The sequence below is a fragment of the Electrona antarctica genome (genome assembly GCF_951216825.1).
Source record: "Electrona antarctica genome assembly, chromosome: 2".
In the NCBI taxonomy this organism is placed as follows: Eukaryota; Metazoa; Chordata; class Actinopteri; order Myctophiformes; family Myctophidae; genus Electrona; species Electrona antarctica.
This window is the reverse complement of record NC_136807.1, coordinates 40,475,497-40,496,055: the sequence shown is the minus strand read 5'-3', so window position 1 is coordinate 40,496,055 and position 20,559 is coordinate 40,475,497. Positions and strand designations below refer to the sequence as shown.

The window sequence follows — 20,559 nt, the reverse complement described above, 5'->3', positions numbered from 1 at the left end:
GGTCTTCAGGCTACGGCGGAAGATTGGGAGTGATGCCGCAGTTCTGACTGCAACGGGGAGTGCATTCCACAGTTTTGGGGCCAGAAGGGAGAAGAGTTTGGGACGTGTGGATACACAGATACACAATACACTCAGGTTGTGCCATGTATGACTCCACCAACAAGTTGCCATATATATCGTTGGTGTCCAGTAGTCAGTACTAGAAACCTCAATAGTGACGACTTTGAGGGAATTTAATGAACATGTTTTGTGAGGTCACAGATACTTCGACCTTTGACCACCTACTTCCTGGAACTTGAGTCCAAGTGTAGGTTTCTGCCAAGTTTCATGAAATTCCCTCAAAGCGTTCCTGAGATATTGCTACTGTAGTTCACAAGGCTGGGTTATGATTAAAGAATAAATAAAGTGCAAAATATGTGGTAAAAAGGGAAATTGTGGCTATGTGTCAAAACTTGAACTCACTCCATTGCCATTGAGAGCAGGGACACCGTGACCACGATCAGATCCAGGATGTTGAAGGAGTTACGACAGAAGGAGCCCTCGTGCATGAACGCGCCATACACTGTCATCTGTTGGTCAGATACAAGTACTGTACAGTTACTAACACATGAACTGGCTTGGGTTTAAATGCCCACCACCGCACAGAGTTTGGGGTTTCGAATCCACCATCGTGCATTCGGTTTTGTAGAGCGTCTTCTATATCTATATGAACACGATTGGCCTGTGTTCACTTCTAAATCACATTCTATATCTATATGAACACGATTGGCCTGTGTTCACTTCTAAATCACATTCTATATCTATATGAACACGATTGGCCTGTGTTCACTTCTAAATCACATTCTATATCTATATGAACACGATTGGCCTGTGTTCACTTCTAAATCACATTCTATATCTATATGAACACGATTGGCCTGTGTTCACTTCTAAATCACATTCTATATCTATATGAACACGATTGGCCTGTGTTCACTTCTAAATCACATTCTATATCTATATGAACACGATTGGCCTGTGTTCACTTCTAAATCACATTCTATATCTATATGAACACGATTGGCCTGTGTTCACTTCTAAATCACATTCTATATCTATATGAACACGATTGGCCTGTGTTCACTTCTAAATCACATTCTAGATCTATATGAACACGATTGGCCTGTGTTCACTTCTAAATCACATTCTATATCTATATGAACACGATTGGCCTGTGTTCACTTCTAAATCACATTCTATATCTATATGAACACGATTGGCCTGTGTTCACTTCTAAATCACATTCTTAGTATTAGTGAATAAATAAAAACATGAGAACAAGTGACCATCATGTCTGCATGGTAGCCATATCTTTCAACTGAATGTTTGATATTGAACTTTGTGGATAACTTAATGCATAACCTTTCGCCTAGGACATTCCCAAAATAGGGACAATTAAAACTAAACCGTCTTCCATGCTGGGTTTACCTTCAGTATGATCTCAATGGTGAACACTGTGGTGAAGACGATGTCAGCATAGCCCAGGATCTGAGAGGAAGGGCACATACACAATATTAGTCGTCTAATATACACAGTTACATTGTGATCAATTTAAAGAGTACAATTACAAAACGGGTTCTATGGAGATGTCCCTGGACATCAGTCACCTTGTTTCTGGGGGATTTGGGGTCAATTGGGTCCTCTGCGGCCAGCGAGATGGAGGACAGCAGAATGAAGAGGAGGATCAAGTTGGTGAAGGACGAGGCATTGATGATCTTGTAGCTCAATTTGCGGATCCTAATCCACACAAACGCACACTCAAATTAATTCTATTCCAGTACAATGAATGGTTGTGCACTGTTTGCATTGTCTGCAAATGCCGCGACCGTTTCAAGAATCTTTTTAAGTTCACTGTATCCTTGTGTAAAGTAAATTTGCAACAAAAGACTTAGAGAACTTAAAGTTTGTATTTGAGAACATTCAACTTATAATTTAATAGTTAAATACACAAAGTTGTTGAAAGATTATTCTTTTTTAAATCACACCTGTGTTAACTGGCTGGAACAAAAATACAAAAAACAAGCTTTTCAGCTTCTTTTTATGAACAGTTTCTGAAACTTTTCCGCTTGCAAAGACATGCCCAATAGGGACAGCAGATGTACTGGACTCACAGCAGTGGGTAGAGTACACTCACTTGTTCGTAGGGCTGAAGATGTAGAAGGAGCTGGCCTGAGGCAAGGGCACCGCCTCCTCCTTCAGCTGCAGGTCAGCCATTGGTCGAGGACGGGGGCTAATGGGGATTTCTGGCTCCTCCTCTTCGTCATCACCTGCGGACGGTGCAGAGTATGACGTGCAGGTGTTCAGTCTTTTGGTACAAGGCCAAAGCCCCATTCATACTGTTCTCAGTGGTGGAAAAGTAACCAAGCACATTTACATAACGCTGCAGAAACCTCCTAGAATCCCTAGATCAACCTTTTGTGTGTTTTTTTTGTAAATGAATGCCCTACTTGATCACACTACAGCGCCACACAAAAGAATAGCAGATCTGCACGCTCTAAAGGTTCTACTTTTGCTGTTTTTAAATTTTTGGTACTGTAAGTATATTTTATGCCAATACTTGTACTTTTACACTTTTAGTAAAAATGTTAATACCGTTTACTATTCATATTGTGATATTGCTCCTTAAAAACTCTGTGTACTTAGTCCAGCACTGTTCATACTTTGTTTCATGATTGCGACGCATTGTGAGCTTGTACTGTAGGTCGGCTATTTTGGGCGCATGACGCCGCCATGTGACGGAGCATGAATTAGGACGAACCCTGAGGCTTCGTACACACATATCAGACTAACATGCTCTGTGCTGTCCATGTTTTATGGCCGCCTCAATGCTTTTCCAATGGAAGTCACGTGGTTTGACCAAACAGTTGTGTGTGATGGGGGAGGGGGGCAATCAAACACAAGTGTTTGGTCAAACCACGTGACTTCCATTGGAAAAGCATTGGGGCGGCCATGAAACACAGGCAGAGCACAGCACAGTTGTTCTTTATGTGCATACGAAGCCTCATGGGGCTCTCACTCACAACACATTTCAAATTAAAAATGTCACATTGGGTATTAAATAGAGAACAATAAGCTCTGCACCAAACACATACTGACATGTTTAGTTGAACAAGATGATTTTCACAAATTAACACATTTTACAACAAAACTTGAAACTCCCTAAGGCTTATTTTAACCACAGATCTTATTCTCTGCATACACTTTAAAACCCTATGGGGAAAAAAACAGCATTGGGAATCTAGCGAGGGAATCCATTGCAAACTCACTTCCAGGTTTTCAGAATTTATACAAACTGTACGAATATATTGTGCAGTTCAAAACTATGGTGAATATTCTTCTATTGGCACAGGCTCACTGAGATTAATTGATTAGCCTGTTATACTATCACAGAGACCAGAGAAACTAATAGAAAGCCAAATATACATTTCACTGGATGTGAGTGAGTGACAAATAAACCATCTTGATTCTTGGAAAGGTAACGACGTAATTCCCAATAGCGACTTGTACAGTAGTAGGCTGTATATGGTAGTGGCCAGAGTATGTGAAAATAGCCTAACTTTAGACTCTGACTATAAATGCACTAGGGAATTAACTGTTCCGGTCTAATAATAATGACATGCTACTATTATTATAACTGCAACCAGAGGAGTGGGTAGAGAGGCTGTCTGCCAGAGCCATAGAGTAAGACAGAGTTACGCAAACTCCGTTCACTTCATGGGGCCAGTCCAATGGCGGCTCTCCTACATAGACTTCTATTGAGCATGGGGACAACCGGAAGTTTACGGAATGCATTGGCGTCTATGGGCTCGCGCGCGTTTTCTGCCCCCTCAATATCGCAACTCTTCTATTAGATGGCTCTGCTGTCTGCTAATCAGAAGGTCACCAGTTCAACTCCCAGCCCACGCGTGTCTGTGTGTCGAAGTGCCGCTGAGCAAGACACTTAACCCCCTAACTCCTCCCTTTATTATTTATTTTTTATCCCACAATTTGGTAACCCATTTTTCACCCCTGTGTCAATTATCAATATGTGATCCTGGGCTCTACACACCCTTCCTTCATGCATGAGTGTCCAAGTTGAGCTCCTCCCTTTATAATGAACGTCTGAGCAGCCATCAGCTTGGTGAAGCTGAAACTGAATTTCCTCCATGGGATTAACAAAGGTCTCCCCGCCCCTTCCATCCCTACAATGGGAAGCCGATTCTACAAATGTCTTCTAAATACGTTTTCTGAAGAAAAAAAATGTTTATATCAGTGGTGCTCAAATTGTTTCATGTCAAATGGGACCCTCAGAATATGTATTTGGCCACAGACTCACATTTCAAAATATTTTGTTCCAGGGACCTTGAAGTGCGTGCCACGAAGTGACGCACTGTATAACGCTTGTATATCTTACTCACTTGTATATGCTATTTTTGAATAGCCAAAGTATAAAAAAAATAGTTAAGGTGGCTAAAAATCTAAAATGACACAGACACTTATCCGATTTTATTGGGTTAATGACTTCAGAATTTGTGACGGTAACAAAGGAGTTTGGGATTTGTTTCTCATTTTCATTTTTTACCTGGAAAGTCTGCCGGGGGGAAGGGATCCTTCACTTCATTCACGTTGGACTCAAACTCATCGATTTTTAGCTGAAAGTTGAAAAGAAGCATCCGTATAAGTATGGAACATTGCATGGAAAACCTGATGTTTTAATAAATGTGAAAGTGCAGTACAGGTATGTAAACTCCTGAGAGCTTAGCTTAGTGGAAGCATGGTTCCATTTGTACTCTCTCAGACCCCTTTTCCACCAAAATAACTTTGGTTCTAGAACTGGTTCCGTTCTAGATTCTTGGAACCTAGGTGCTTTCACGGAACTGGTGGCCATTTTTTGGTTCCAGTTCTGAACCAACTTTTAGGGCTCTGCAGTAACCAATTCATTTTCAGTGGACACACTCTGAACTGGTTCAATATTAGGCGGGGGAAAATAACTAAACCGGTTCAACCCCGGTGGAAAAGGGGCCTCACGCAGAGTTAAATTAGCACTCAGTCAGGATAGTGTGGTGGTGCTCAGAGTTAACAGTGTATGAAAGGAGAACTGCTGTATACTGTACTAACCTTGGCGGTGGTCGGCATGCTCTCAACTTTCTTGCTCTCTGCAAGTTTCTTAGCTATCCTCTCCCTCTCTTCTTCCTTTGTCTCAGGTATCTTTCTGGAGGAATTAACATGGAGACAGGAGAGCGGAGCTTGACACAAACACTGTAAAATCCTGAGTGTTAAAGGTGCTGTGCATTTTCTTAAAATAACTGGTACATAGCTCTACATTTTGATAGCAACCAACTAGCGTTTGTTCAGTAACACACAGGTCTTCCGTTCTCTTTAGCTCTTTAGTACACCGAAAATGTGATTTCAGGCCGGGTGATCAAAACGAATGAATGAGCAGACAGAACTGGAACTGGAACGAAAACCCTAAAGTTATCTTTTTAGGGTTGTCTCTCCTGATTGGATGAAATTATTTTTACCGTTTACTAAATAGGAGAGGCAGGGAGACCCTTGATACTGAACAAACGCTCTATAACAATTATTAGAATCTAAATATAGAGCTTTGACGTTTTAACCCAAAAAATATCACTTACAGCACCGTTAATTTAATAAATGGAACCATTTGGTATGGCTCTCTACAAGCCCCCTCCTTTTTCTGCTCTAGACCAATCATCAACGAAATTGCAGAGCTTGTAGATCGGCAATTTTGACCAAATGTTGGCCCTCAGAATAGAGACACTAGGGCAGTGGTTCTCAAAGTGGGTCCTTGGGAGGGTTCTAGGGGGTCCACAGCAAAAATAGCACAATCACAATCATTTGAACCACTTTATCAATGTATATGTTGGCTATTGTATATGCCTGCTAAATGCCTAAATTGTAAATTGTAAATTGCTATTTAAAAATAAATATCGTTTTTTGAATATATTTTTAAATTTTCTTAAACATCCCTGGTACAAAACCTTTTCAGATGGGCGTCTGCAGCCAAACACATTATCAATTTGGGGGTCCATGACTAGAAAAAGTTTCAGAACCACCACGCTGGGGTTCATGTGAAACCCATCAAGAACTAGTATCTCATATCTAAAAAGTCCACATTGTCTTTACCTCGACAACTTCTTATTCAACTTCTGCTCGTCCTTTTCCTTCTGGCCTGCAGTCAAGCTTTCAGCCTGGGCCAGGTTGTCAACGGCGATGGCCAGGAACACGTTGAGGAGGATATCTGGTTGCAACCAGCTCAGGAAAAATACTTAAGTAAAAGTATCAATACTGCCCAGGCGGTGGCGTAACCGTCTGGGCACCCGACTGGTAATCCAGTCGCAGTGTGCCGCGGGTTCGACTCCCGAGCCCGACACGGCCTTTACTGCATGTCTTCCCCCATCTCTCTCCCGTTTCCTGTCAGCCTACTGTCTGTCCCTTCAAAAACCAATAAAAGGCGTAAGCCGCAAAAAAGAAATCTTAAAAAAAAAAAAAAAAAGGATCAATACTGCAATATAAAAAGGCTGGAGGATCAGGGCCTACTTGAAGATTTCAAAAGCGTTCACCGCCTAGTCTACCCAGCTGACCTCAGTCATATGAGTGGACCATGTGCATTTCAGAGCATGTTTACTTATTATTTTAACAATCAATCAATCCTTTGTGTGCCCACTTGGATCAATGGAATTAACGTGGTATATTTTCAGTTCTTTATTGGTATCACTTTTTAATATTAACGTTATATGACCAGTGGCGGGCCGTGCCGAAATGAACTAGGCCTTCAACCCCCCCCCCCCCCCCCCCCCCCCCCCAACAACCTGTCATATGTTCTTATACAACATTAAACCACGCAAAAATTGGTGGAACTGAACCATCAGGCTCTGTAATATCCCAGCTATGCTGCACCGGCGGGGACTAAACACATGCACGCGCGCGCGCACACACACACACACACACTCAAGTGGCTCCGCAGCGCACAACCAAATGAGACTCGGCCACACACACACTGTCAGCACGGACAACCACAAGTCCTGAAGTCCACAACCATAGCCTATAAAACGATCAATCATCAATAAGCTGCGTCGCATCGCGATCGCATGTATATAAATATTATATAAAGATCCTTACCATGGCTGCCTGCATCATACCAATGGTCGACCCTGCAAGCTTTTCTTGAAGTCCTTCATTCTCGAAAAATGCTGTAAATCCACCACTAAATCTGTTTATTCTCCTCCTTCAGCCGTTTTCCGCGTTTGTTTGTGAGTTAAATCTATTTAGCTCTTCAATCAACCCACATATGGGAACTCGCGCAGAAAGTTTGAAAACCCAGTTCTCTTTTCTCATTTGACAATATTTCCCCCAGTGATGGGATCCAAGCAAGACGTTAACGTCACCAAAGGCCAGCTAGCTGGCGCTGGTACATGAAAGAAAACGCCCAGCAGGAAAAACTCGAAATCTGATTGGCTAAGGAACCTGTCAATCTCTATATTGATCCCATTCATTTCAACGGCAAGGGGATTCACTGGAGTTTCTGCAGGCCTCCCGGTAGAGAATTTTACCCGGAGACAACACAATGAAATAATCTCATTGGTTAAAAAAAAACAAGGGCTGTTGCACCTGCACAGAATGGAAGCAGAGCATCCAGCCTGTCTGAGTGAGAAACAGTGCAGTGGCAGCGAAATAAATATAATATTATATATAATATTATAGATATAATATTTGTTAAAAATAAAAACTTATTATAAAATATAAATTTTAATTTCTGCATCAGGCAAGTGGGCCAGCAGAGAAGGCCTTGCTGGCCCTGACGGCACACCACTGTATATGACCATTCACACCTTTGTGTTTTCGGATAGGCTTATTGTCGGTATCAGCTGAGAGTCTATCACCTTTACAATTCGCTGGACCCCAGTGGGACTGTGGGAGATGGATTGCAGAAGTGGAGCGCCACACCATCAGCACCATCAGTACTTTTTTCCTCACACGAGGGTCTAAATTTCTCAATGTATACAGAGAAATTTAGACCCTGGTGTAAGAGAACAACCACAGTACTACTTATTTTGTATTAACCCAAAATGGGAAAGCATCTGTATAATTTCTGATTTTTTTATATACTGTATATATATATATATATATATATATATCTCACATTGGTTGGCTATCAAAAAATGGGCCATGGGCCAAACACATATTTGGGGGTCCTAGACATGAAAAGGTTTTAGCACCACTGATATAGCAACATAGGTTTGTCAGAAAACTGTTTTTAGAAGACATTTGTAGAATCGAGTACATATAGATGTACTCAACAATGATGCAGGAATGCAAAGTACCAATGAACTGGCCAGATGTATGCCCGCCTAATACGTGAGGTGCCCGTGTTTTAAAAAAGATTCAGTGTAAATGAAAAAAGTTATATAAAACAACATGGGCACCTCACGTATTAGGAGGGTAGTATCAGTCACCAGGAAAAAGGATGGGTGTTTTCGATGAATCTATCATGGTTAAAATGGAGGTTGAAGTTACGGTGGGTTTGTATAGGAAGGGGGCGGAGCAGCTGAAATGAATGAATGATTCAACTCCTGGTAGAGTTGATTTCTTAGTGCTACAGTGTAACCACTGTTAGGAGTTGCACTGCACAGGAAGGATACAGTGGCCGCAGGCATAGAGGATGACGAAGTAGATGCTGACCATGATGCCAGGGAAGGCAGGGCCTCCGTGGGCTAAGATGCCAGTGTACATGATGGTGTTCCAGCCCTCTCCTGTTAGGACCTGCCACGGGAAAGTGTCAACAACATGGATGAGAGATCGTACTAAATTAGCAGCAGTGCAGCACAGAACAAATGCACTCCGCATGAATGAACAAACCATGCATGGATCCATCCATCCATGCATGCATGCACGGATGGATGGATGGATGGATGGATGGATGGATGGATGGATTGATGAATGTGACCCATCCCTTGCAGGATTGTAAGACACCAAAAATAATAAGATGCACAATAAGAACAATTTACACAAATTAAATATTGAATTAATAATTAAATAATCTAAACAGAGTCTATTTTTGCAAGAATTGTGGAAAAAAAATACATTTAGCAAGAAAACATTATATATATTGTTTTGTGTTTGTTTGTTTTGTTTTGTAGGAAAGGTAAAACAAAGAACAAAAATAATGAATATTTACTCGCGCCCCATGAAAACCGGTCCATAACAAAACCATGGAATCCTATATTTAGGAAACACTGATTTAGTCCCTCACCTGGAATACACTGATGAGGGCCTGGGGGAAGTTGTCGAAGTTGCTGCGTCTGAGTTTGGGGTCAAGGAAATTTAACTTGGCCCCAAACACCTGCATGCCCAGGAGGGCGAAGATGACGATGAAGAGGAAGAGGAGCAGGAGGAGGGAGGCGATGGAGCGCACAGAGTTGAGGAGGGAGGCCACAAGATTACTGAGAGGTTTCCAGTGTCTGGGGAGTGAGGAGAGAGGCGTTACCAGAGTATATATAGACTGAAACTAGGCATCATTACAGTGACTCTCAAAGTTCTTCATTTCAAGGACCGCCAGTTTGATCTGTATTAGGCCAACCTGGCAACCTATGGTCATGAAGTGTAGGTCATCACCGAAAGAATAATGTCGCAGATACAAGCGGTTGAAATGAGTTCTCAGATTCTTCATATTCCATCCTGATTGGCTAAGATTGACATCTAAAGGAGTGTCCGATTGTCGTATTAGTAGAGTAGTAGTAGAGAGTTGGGGTGGAGCCAGGGGCCCGTCACGGAATGCAAAGTTTTCACTGACCCATCACTTGTTGATTATATAAACTTTTATTCTTTTCCAAAAATATGCTATGTTCTTGCCAAATCATCATTAATATTACATACATACATACATGAGAAAATCCCCGCCTACTCAGATCATGCTGTTTGGCTAGCTTTTAAAAGCTGAAAGTTAGAACACAGCTTTTAAAATCTGCGTCAAAGTTGAGCTATAGGGAGAAAAAAGCACGCTTTTTATTTTCAAGCTTATAGAAGCTAATACAAAATAAAAATTAATGTATTGGCTATTTTGGTCTGAATGGGGCTTAAGGCAATTTGCAATATTATCTGTATAATAACTTTGTATAGTATACAATAAATACCCAATAAACAAAGTAGAGACAAATACAGAACATGTAGTTGTGCTGCTTAAGATGCAGGTTGCTTACTTGGTGACCTTGAGGAACCTCAGCAGCCTGACGCATCTGAGGACGGAGATGCCTAGTGGAGACACAGCGTCGATGGCCAACAAGATCATCTCCAGGATGGAACACAACACCACGAAGAAGTCAAAGCGGTTGAACGTGGACATGAAGCAGGTCCTGGGACCCAGCGCGTAGATCTTCATGAACATCTCCACGGAGAACAACACCAGCAGCATCCTGGTGACCACATCTGGTGAGGAGAGACGGGGAAGATGACATGCAGATGGAGACGGGATGCAGCGGTTACAAACTGCCTATCGTTGCTGTCAGGCAGAATTTCATTTCGTAGATTAATGCCCTACTTGATCAGTTAATTATACATCTACTGATGCATGAACTTGGACAGTGGACACAGCTTCATCAGTGTTGTAAACCTGGAATCATTGGGTGTTTCCGGGTCTTATAACAGACACCCTCCTCCAGGCGACCCGGCCTGTGTCCAAGTGGCATGCTACAGCCCCCACTGTCTCTGTCCTGTGTCCAAGTGGCATGCTACAGCCCCCACTGTCTCTGTCCTGTGTCCAAGTGGCATGCTACAGCCCCCACTGTCTCTGTCCTGTGTCCAAGTGGCATGCTACAGCCCCCACTGTCTGTCCTGTGTCCAAGTGGCATGCTACAGCCCCCACTGTCTGTCCTGTGTCCAAGTGGCATGCTACAGTCCCCACTGTCTGTCCTGTGTCCAATTGGCATGCTACAGCCCCCACTGTCTCTGTCCTGTGTCCAAGTGGCATGCTACAGCCCCCACTGTCTCTGTCCTGTGTCCAAGTGGCATGCTACAGTCCCCACTGTCTCTGTCCTGTGTCCAAGTGGCATGCTACAGCCCCCACTGTCTCTGTCCTGTGTCCAAGTGGCATGCTACAGCCCCCACTGTCTCTGTCCTGTGTCCAAGTGGCATGCTACAGCCCCCACTGTCTCTGTCCTGTGTCCAAGTGGCATGCTACAGCCCCCACTGTCTCTGTCCTGTGTCCAAGTGGCATGCTACAGCCCCCACTGTCTCTGTCCTGTGTCCAAGTGGCATGCTACAGCCCCCACTGTCTCTGTCCTGTGTCCAAGTGGCATGCATGCTACAGCCCCCACTGTCTCTGTCCTGTGTCCAAGTGGCATGCTACAGCCCCCACTGTCTCCTGCTAGACTAAGAGACAGTCAATGGGGAAGATGGCTGATGAGATGTTGGTGACACTAAGAGGCACTGTGGGAGTGTCCAGGCCTGGCTCCTCCTTCGTCTGACCAGAAGTGTATCATAATACAGTCTCACACAAAAGCATCAAAACTACCAGATCCACAAGCTCGAAAGGTAATTAAACAGAATAATAATAATAATTATTAACTATGGAATCGTGCGTTTTTCGTCACTCAAAATCCCCATATATGGGGCGTTTTTCGTCACTCAAAGTCCCCATACACGGGGAAAGCCCCCATATATTTTGCCCAGGTCTTGTGACATCACTATGACATCATCATCCCCATACATGGGGAAAGCCTATTGTGCACAGGTCTCATGACATCACTATGACATCATCAGGCCGCCGTTTTTTTCCCTTTTGACTGATACCTGTCCATATAAACTCTAGACGGGCCTGCCCCAAAATTATTTGTGCAGCCGCGCCTTTGGTCGGCTGGACCAAGAGTGTAATAATAATAATAATAATAATAATAATAATAACAAGACAATAATAATAATAATAATAATAGAGGATAATGATAACAAACCTTGAAAACCTGTCAGCCCAGCAGTCTGGTTGTGGTGTTCTGTAGCTATGCACAATGTGTTGATGAGGACCAGCCATATCACTGCCCAATAAAAGGCCTTGGTCTTTATATAAACCAGACACTTCATCCTGAAGAAACGGTTCCAGCGTCGGCCCAGGCGACTACACAGAGACAGTAAGTAAATATGAAATATTACCATATGTTGGTTCACAGTAGAGATGCATTTACACAATAGTCATGAACGAAAATGTCAAAGAATGTCAATGCAAAAAACAAACACTCAACACCGTCGTACAACTAAGTGAACGTAAGGCTTAGCTGGTTATGTGAATGAAGGACCAAACTCACTAGTAGTAAACCAGTTTCTTGTCCTCCAGGCCATAGAGGCTGTCCGCTTCATCATCGGAACCGATCAACGGCAGGAGACCTGACAAAGGTAGAAAGATTGAAGTTAATGAATACATCCCTAAGAGAGACAGAGACGGGATAAAGAAGGGGGGGGGGACACTGGAGACTGGACGCATAGGGGTTTAATGTGGGTTTATTGTGTCCTTTACCCTCCCGGTCCGCATCCAGGATCTCGGCATGAGTGATCCACTCCATGTAGCCGTGCAGGTCCTCGTCCAACTGCTGAGTTTCTCGTAACATCTGCCACTCTCCACGACACCTCACCTTCTCTCGTTCTTTGGTAAACTCTCTAGTTAGCAAGAAAGGGATGGTGGTCAACGTGATTCAACATTTTCTGTGGCAGAACTACAGTAGAGAGAGAGAGAGAGAGAGTTCCTACCCGCTGAGCACACCCAGGACCAGATTGAGCACAAAGAAGGAGCCCACTAGAATAAGTGGGCCAAAGTAGAGCCAGGGAAACTCGTTCCCTATCGCATCATTCACCTGAAAGATAAAAGTGGGTCACTACTACTCTCAGTTACAGATATTACTGATTTCCAAACTCTTGTTTTCCACAATCACATCTAAAAGTTTACAAATCCTCAGTTGAGTTCAATAAGGAATGGCAAGAATTTACTGTATGTGCCTTAATTGAGTACACAAATCAAGTGGAAAGGAATAATGATTTCCTATTTACCACAAACTAATTTGAGGAAGCGAAGTTTGAAGTTTGAAGTTTGTGATGTATGCCATGCTTTTGTTATTGCTTAATGTAAATCGCTCTGGATTAAGAGCGTCTGCTAAATGCTAAATGCCTAAATTGTAAATTGTAATTGTAAATTGAAGGGTAGTTGTCACTCACCCAGTAGAGCACTTCTGTCCATCCCTGCATGGTGATACACTGGAAAACGGTGAGCATGGCAAAGCCAATGTTGTCAAAGTGGGTAATGCCGTTGTTTGGGCCTTCCCAGCCCGCCCTACACTCTGTGCCGTTCATAAGGCAGCGGCGGCCATTTCCAGCCTGGGCACAGGGGGCCGGCAGCTCATTCTCTGCTGTGGCATAGATGTCTAGAAGATGGAAATGGATAAGCCATATAGTAAGTCTCTTGGTACTGTATTCTTTAACTTGATTCTCTTTAGCTTGGTTGTACAACAATGATAACTAACACAACAGGGAAAATGATGAGGATGGAAATGATGGTAATAGTAACAGAGGTGGATGTTGATTATTATTATTATCAAAGTGGTAAAGTACCGCAGAATTAATATGTATTTGGCCGCAGACCCCCATCTGAAAATATTTTCGCCAGGTCTGCGTCATTATTAGTCAGATGGCTCATTATTCCCATGGTACTAACCCTGTCCCTAACCTAACCGCACCTCATTATTCCCATGGTACTAACCCTGTCCCTAACCTAACAGAACCTCATTATTCCCATGGTACTAACCCTGTCCCTAACCTAACCGCACCACACCTCATTATTCCCATGGTACTAACCCTGTCCCTAACCTAACCGCACCTCATTATTCCCATGGTACTAACCCTGTCCCTAACCTAACAGCACCTCATTATTCCCATGGTACTAACCCTGTCCCTAACCTAACCGCACCTCATTATTCCCATGGTACTAACCCTGTCCCTAACCTAACAGAACCTCATTGTTCCCATGGTACTAACCCTGTCCCTAACCTAACCGCACCTCATTATTCCCATGGTACTAACCCTGTCCCTAACCTAACCGCACCTCATTATTCCCATGGTACTAACCCTGTCCCTAACCTAACCGCACCTCATTATTCCCATGGTACTAACCCTGTCCCTAACCTAACCGCACCTCATTATTCCCATGGTACTAACCCTGTCCCTAACCTAACAGCACCTCATTATTCCCATGGTACTAACCCTGTCCCTAACCTAACCGCACCTCATTATTCCCATGGTACTAACCCTGTCCAACCTAACCGCACCTCATTATTCCCATGGTACTAACCTTGTCCCTAACCTAACCGCACCTCATTATTCCCATGGTACTAACCCTGTCCCTAACCTAACCGCACCTCATTATTCCCATGGTACTAACCCTGTCCCTAACCTAACAGCACCTCATTATTCCCATGGTACTAACCCTGTCCCTAACCTAACCGCACCTCATTATTCCCATGGTACTAACCCTGTCCCTAACCTAACAGAACCTCATTGTTCCCATGGTACTAACCCTGTCCCTAACCTAACCGCACCACACCTCATTATTCCCATGGTACTAACCCTGTCCCTAACCTAACCGCACCTCATTATTCCCATGGTACTAACCCTGTCCCTAACCTAACCGCACCTCATTATTCCCATGGTACTAACCCTGTCCCTAACCTAACCGCACCTCATTATTCCCATGGTACTAACCCTGTCCCTAACCTAACAGCACCTCATTATTCCCATGGTACTAACCCTGTCCCTAACCTAACCGCACCTCATTATTCCCATGGTACTAACCCTGTCCCTAACCTAACCGCACCACACCTCATTATTCCCATGGTACTAACCCTGTCCCTAACCTAACAGCACCTCATTATTCCCATGGTACTAACCCTGTCCCTAACCTAACAGCACCTCATTATTCCCATGGTACTAACCCTGTCCCTAACCTAACCGCACCTCATTATTCCCATGGTACTAACCCTGTCCCTAACCTAACCGCACCTCATTATTCCCATGGTACTAACCCTGTCCCTAACCTAACCGCACCTCATTATTCCCATGGTACTAACCCTGTCCCTAACCTAACAGCACCTCATTATTCCCATGGTACTAACCCTGTCCCTAACCTAACAGCACCTCATTATTCCCATGGTACTAACCCTGTCCCTAACCTAACAGCACCTCATTATTCCCATGGTACTAACCCTGTCCCTAACCTAACAGCACCTCATTATTCCCATGGTACTAACCCTGTCCCTAACCTAACAGCACCTCATTATTCCCATGGTACTAACCCTGTCCCTAACCTAACCGCACGCGGAAGCCATGAGGTGAGTCTGAACAGTCCACGTAGTCAGACTAATGGGCAGTCCCAGGGACCCCCATACAAGATTTGTGTTACTAAAATGTTTTAATAGAAAAGCTCTATAAAATGCAATCCATTATTATTAAAAATATATTAGTGTTTTAAATGTATTTTGTTTTTGTATAGCACATCTACAGGCTCATGACGCATTGTGAGCTTGTAGACGTACTATTTTAAGGTTAAAGTGGTCAAACTAAGTGGAGTAAGCACCCCCTGGAACACCCTCAAGGACCTCCCCCCACTTTGAGAACCACTGCATTATCATGTGCCCATAACGGTGTCTAACTGTGCCCATGTTCATGTACCTGTGCCAGTGTAGTAGCAGGTCTTGTGCATCTTGCACTTGAAGAGTTCCAAGCCCACGATGGCGTAGATGGTGACCAGCAGGAAGACCAGTAGACCAATATGTATCAGAGGAAGCATGGCTTTGAGGATGGAGTTCATCACCACCTGCAGACCTGGAGGAGAACAGTGGAACGCACTTACTTATCGACGCTGCCTGGCAAGTGGAAACCTTGCATGTCCAAAACGGATACTTTTCAAGAAATGGACAAAATAAACCTGTGTTCCAATGGATCCAATCAGACACAGTACTCATGGTTCAATATTTATACAAACCACAGACACACTTAAGGGGATATTTCACTTTCAAACATGTTTGGGGTCATTTTAACGTGTACTCTTAACATGTGGCTTATGTGAGCTGTTGAGCACCCACCCAGGCAGTTTTTAAGTTGCTTGATTCTGTATAAATGTGATATTAATTTGATCAGACACGCACCCTTCCTATACAAACCCATTGTAACTTCAAACTCCATGATATTGTCATGTAATCAAGCAACATACAAACTGGGGTGCATGTTCACAAAAGCCTGAGTAGACGTTAAAATTACCCTCAAACATGTTTGAAAATGAAATACTGTATCCCTTTAAGCACTTCCACTAGTATCTGCAGTACTGTACTGTATTGAGGTGCAGATACTTACTGGGGACTCCAGAGACTAGACGTAGGGGTCTCAGGACTCTGAAAGCTCTCAGGGCCTTCATGTCGAACCCCCCACCCTTCTCCAACGGCACACCGATCATCATGTTGATGGTGTCCAAGGCAAAGGTGAACAGGCTGTGAGAGAAAAAAAAACACAACAAAGCTATACTCGCATTTGGGGTATGTGCGTATTGGCGAATGTTTGGAAAAGTTAGCCGAGCAACTATTTTTGCCGAAGAGATTTGGTGTAGAGAGAAAAAAGAAAGGGGCAAGACATCAACTTTTCAGTTGAAAATAAATTATATAGTTATTTGGTCAAGGTGTGACCAGCGGTGTTGCCATGACTGCTTATTATAAGCAGTCATGGCTTACATCCTATCCTATCCTATCCTATCCTATATATTACAATTGAAAACATGTGCCCAAAAGCACGCACACGAACAAAAGGCACCAGCTACTACGTCACTGACACGCTGCAACACGCTGCAACACACACTGCAACAACACACTAACACGACACAGCCTTACCCTCCGCGTCGTTGGTTCCCTATCTCCTCATGTCGCGCCGCACGGCCACACTCGACACCAGCCGCGTAACAATTGTCATCGCACTGCCACTACAGCCGGCTCCCGTCCACACTCGCACACAATATCAATATCAATATCAATAATAAACACAAACACGCCACAAGCACCGACACCCCCGCCTAATTTGTTGCCACGTCTATGAAAACAAGCACCGAAAAAATGCCATTCAACACGCTACTTACACACACTACCACTCGCTTACAATACGCGGACCTGGCAACACTACATTCTCTCTCCCATTTGCTCAGAGCCCACCACGTGACCCACACAGGGAGGGAGACGATTGCGTGATGCTTCTATGTACAGGATTCTATAGGTCACCACTTTTGGTGTGACACACATACGGCTTCTGTTTACTAATATGCGTTGTCAACACGTGCTGAGTTGACAAACATTGACCGATTTCGGAGAACACTGATAGTTTCTCCTTTACTACTTAGGCTGTGGAAGTATTCACACTAGGCAACTTTTGCATTTATTGGCATTGCCAATTTGGGGAGAAAAGGAGGACGAGGAGGTGATCAAGCTCCACAACACCACATTGGTAGGTAGCCTCAAGGCTGCATTTATTTGCCTTCTTTTTCCTCTCGAGGCTGCATGGGATGATGTGAACCCCTCCAGCAGGCTAGGGAGCACCGCTCCGGTTAGCGGAAAATGACCGCGGGGTGCGGGTTGCCAGGTTTTTATATAAGTAAAGTATTTACATTCAATTAAAAAAACATATATATATAATACATTTTAATTTACGTCATATTTAGCGGCATTTCGACCAAATTTCTCTGTTCTTTGTCAATGGCAAATATTGAGACGTGTGGGGACTAAAGCTGTATATAGGAGGGCCCTCAAACACATTATTTCATAACTTTTCATCGTGCTCCTAAAAAAAAATGTGGCATTGCCAATTTGGGGAGAAAAGGAGGACGAGGAGGTGATCAAGCTCCACAACACCACATTGGGAGGTAGCCTCAAGGCTGCATTTATTTGCCTTCTTTTTCCTCTCGAGGCTGCATGGGATGATGTGAACCCCTCCAGCAGGCTAGGGAGCACCGCTCCGGTTAGCGGAAAATGACCGCGGGGTGCGGGTTGCCAGGTTTTTTTATAAGTAAAGTATTTACATTCAATTAAAAAAACATATATATATAATACATTTTAATTTACGTCATATTTAGCGGCATTTCGACCTAATTTCTCTGTTCTTTGTCAATGGCAAATATTGAGACGTGTGGGGACTAAAGCTGTATATAGGAGGGCCCTCAAACACATTATTTCATAACTTTTCATCGTGCTCCTAAAAAAAAATGTGTGCTACTAGCCGCAATTAAATACACAGTTAAAATAATAAGAAATTTGCGCCAACGACTGCGTCGACACCTGGCGTGGAACAAACGGGACGAACCGAGGCGCATATATGGATAACAACACTACACGCGCGCTGCAACACAAAACAGCTGCATACAACGCGTGTCACTGTGCACTTCTGTATCTGTGGACTTCTGTATCGCAACGCGGGCCAACGCAACTCTGGGATGAGCGGGCCGAAGGCCCGCGAAATTCTAGTGGCTTACAAGCAACTTTTCTGAAAAAGTTGCTTGTAAATATTGGTAGTTAGTTGCGGGTTGCTTATTTGGATTTGCTTCCAATGTTTTTGATGATTGTTTAAACCAGTGGTTCTCAAACATTTTCATGTTAATAAGAACCATGTTATTTGTCCACAGGCGTTGTTCAAATGTTTCAAAAATATATACTTTGGGCCTGTTTTCATAAACCAGGTTGATTTATTTTACTCGCAACTTCTTGCTTCTTTCTATCTGGCAACACTGGTGACCAGGGTTGTCCGAATGGCCTTTGACTGTTTAGAGGAGAGGGCTGTCGATGTGCAGCCCAAAGCTCATCTTACCCCATGAAGACGATGACGAAGTCCAATACGTTCCAACAGTTCCGTAAATAGGCCCCCTCGTGTAATATGAGCCCATACGCCACTATCTTCAGAAAGCATTCTGCAGTGAAGATTACCATGAAAATGCCCTCGAGACGCTCCTGAAAGACAGAAACAAATGTTGACAATCATTTGTATATTACTCATAAACTTACAAGGAATATATCCAAATGCTGAAGACAGTGAACAATAAAGCATGAAGCATCATAGAAACCTTTGGCATTTGAGACGTTTTCCAAGAGAACTGCAATAGGCCTTCTGTGAAAGCTCTGCTAGCATCACATGAACCAACTGAGCTACTGAGGTAGCTCAGTTGGTAGAGCACTTAACGTCATGGTCATATAGGTTCAATCCCAGGCACCGGCAACTCAGCATATGAGTAGCATGGCTTGGGTGCGGGCCGTGCGGGCAAGTCGTGTTGGTAAGTATGGTGGTATGGTTGTGCTCCACCTCAGCAATCCAACTCCCAAAAGCTCTAGTCTAGTGCATTGTGAAACAGAGATGGACTCCCGCGTTCAGGCTGATGCAGACAAGAAGCCTCTACGACCTACCAACAAACTCATTCCATTTGTTAGCCTGATCTTGGTGCTGATTAAACGGGGCCCAAGAGGTCTTGAACAGAAATGCCTGACTCACAGAAATAAATGCAGACACTGATTGTCGAATACTCAGTAAAAAGCTAATCCCGTATAACCTACATACATCTGTATTTTAGCAGTGTATTGTAATTCATGAAAAAATGTTATGAATAAAAAAGGAGCACACAAACACACACAGTTTTGAGTTTGTGTGAGTGTGCATCTGTATACAGTAGAGCAGCAGTTCCCAAACCTTTTTGGCCATGCACCCCATGTTACCTTCCGACCTAACTGACGCAAACCCCAACATGGAAATATAAATTGCATAAGCTATATTACATTTTCGTCAACAAATTAAATCTAGACTAAATGTTAGGAAGGGACTAGTGGACAAGAGATCCAGTATAAGTCATTTATTTTACACTTGGTTGCATGCTGAAAATTGCATATCTACAAGCTCACAATGCGTTGCAGCGTGACGCGTTGTGAGCTTGTGTATAGATCGGCTATTTTCAGCAAGTGTAAAATCAGTCATTACGACGGCATCAAGGCCCGCCAAAATACATTTTAGTCGACTAAATCAACTGTGGATTTAGTCGACTAAATCATGATATTTAGTCGACTAAAAGTAGACTAGTAAAACATTCCTGGTGACTAAAATGTGACTAACTAAATTAAAACTATTCAAGAGACTGTCAAAATCAACACTGTTGCAATCCAAAGTCATTAAACACAGTACCATTGCTTACTGGAGCTGTGTACTTGTTATGGAAAACAGATCTTCTCCCTTCACAGTTGACATACTGTATGTACAGTATGTCAACAGTACAAACATGGTACAAACATGGTAAGATGAGAAGCATGTAAGCAGGAAGTTTGATATAGACCTTGTGGAATTTGGTTTTGCTTCTCAAAGTGACATCCATCATATACAAAATAAAAGAAAAAGATAAAACATTTTGGCTGCAGGAAGGCCATTTTACACTTTACACAGTCTCTCCTCCTCATTTAAGATTCCTGGTCAATCTCACTTAGACTA

At 43.3% G+C, this 20,559-nt stretch overlaps 1 protein-coding gene across 1 annotated transcript in view; it reads right to left on the bottom strand.

The window, feature by feature from the left end:
• Positions 1 to 20,559, bottom strand: part of cacna1sb (calcium channel, voltage-dependent, L type, alpha 1S subunit, b) — a 42,037-nt gene that overhangs the window by 13,660 nt on the left and 7,818 nt on the right. The window contains exons 3-20 of the mRNA XM_079520818.1: positions 18,904 to 19,043; positions 16,420 to 16,553; positions 15,739 to 15,891; positions 13,234 to 13,439; positions 12,772 to 12,875; positions 12,542 to 12,681; positions 12,333 to 12,411; positions 11,985 to 12,145; positions 10,239 to 10,464; positions 9,293 to 9,500; positions 8,682 to 8,802; positions 6,166 to 6,280; positions 5,137 to 5,230; positions 4,601 to 4,670; positions 2,174 to 2,306; positions 1,647 to 1,776; positions 1,468 to 1,527; positions 463 to 569 (exon numbers count right to left, since the gene is read on the bottom strand). Coding sequence (XP_079376944.1) covers positions 463 to 569; positions 1,468 to 1,527; positions 1,647 to 1,776; positions 2,174 to 2,306; positions 4,601 to 4,670; positions 5,137 to 5,230; positions 6,166 to 6,280; positions 8,682 to 8,802; positions 9,293 to 9,500; positions 10,239 to 10,464; positions 11,985 to 12,145; positions 12,333 to 12,411; positions 12,542 to 12,681; positions 12,772 to 12,875; positions 13,234 to 13,439; positions 15,739 to 15,891; positions 16,420 to 16,553; positions 18,904 to 19,043 — 2,381 coding nt within the window. The remainder of the gene's footprint in view (positions 1 to 462; positions 570 to 1,467; positions 1,528 to 1,646; positions 1,777 to 2,173; positions 2,307 to 4,600; positions 4,671 to 5,136; positions 5,231 to 6,165; positions 6,281 to 8,681; positions 8,803 to 9,292; positions 9,501 to 10,238; positions 10,465 to 11,984; positions 12,146 to 12,332; positions 12,412 to 12,541; positions 12,682 to 12,771; positions 12,876 to 13,233; positions 13,440 to 15,738; positions 15,892 to 16,419; positions 16,554 to 18,903; positions 19,044 to 20,559) is intronic.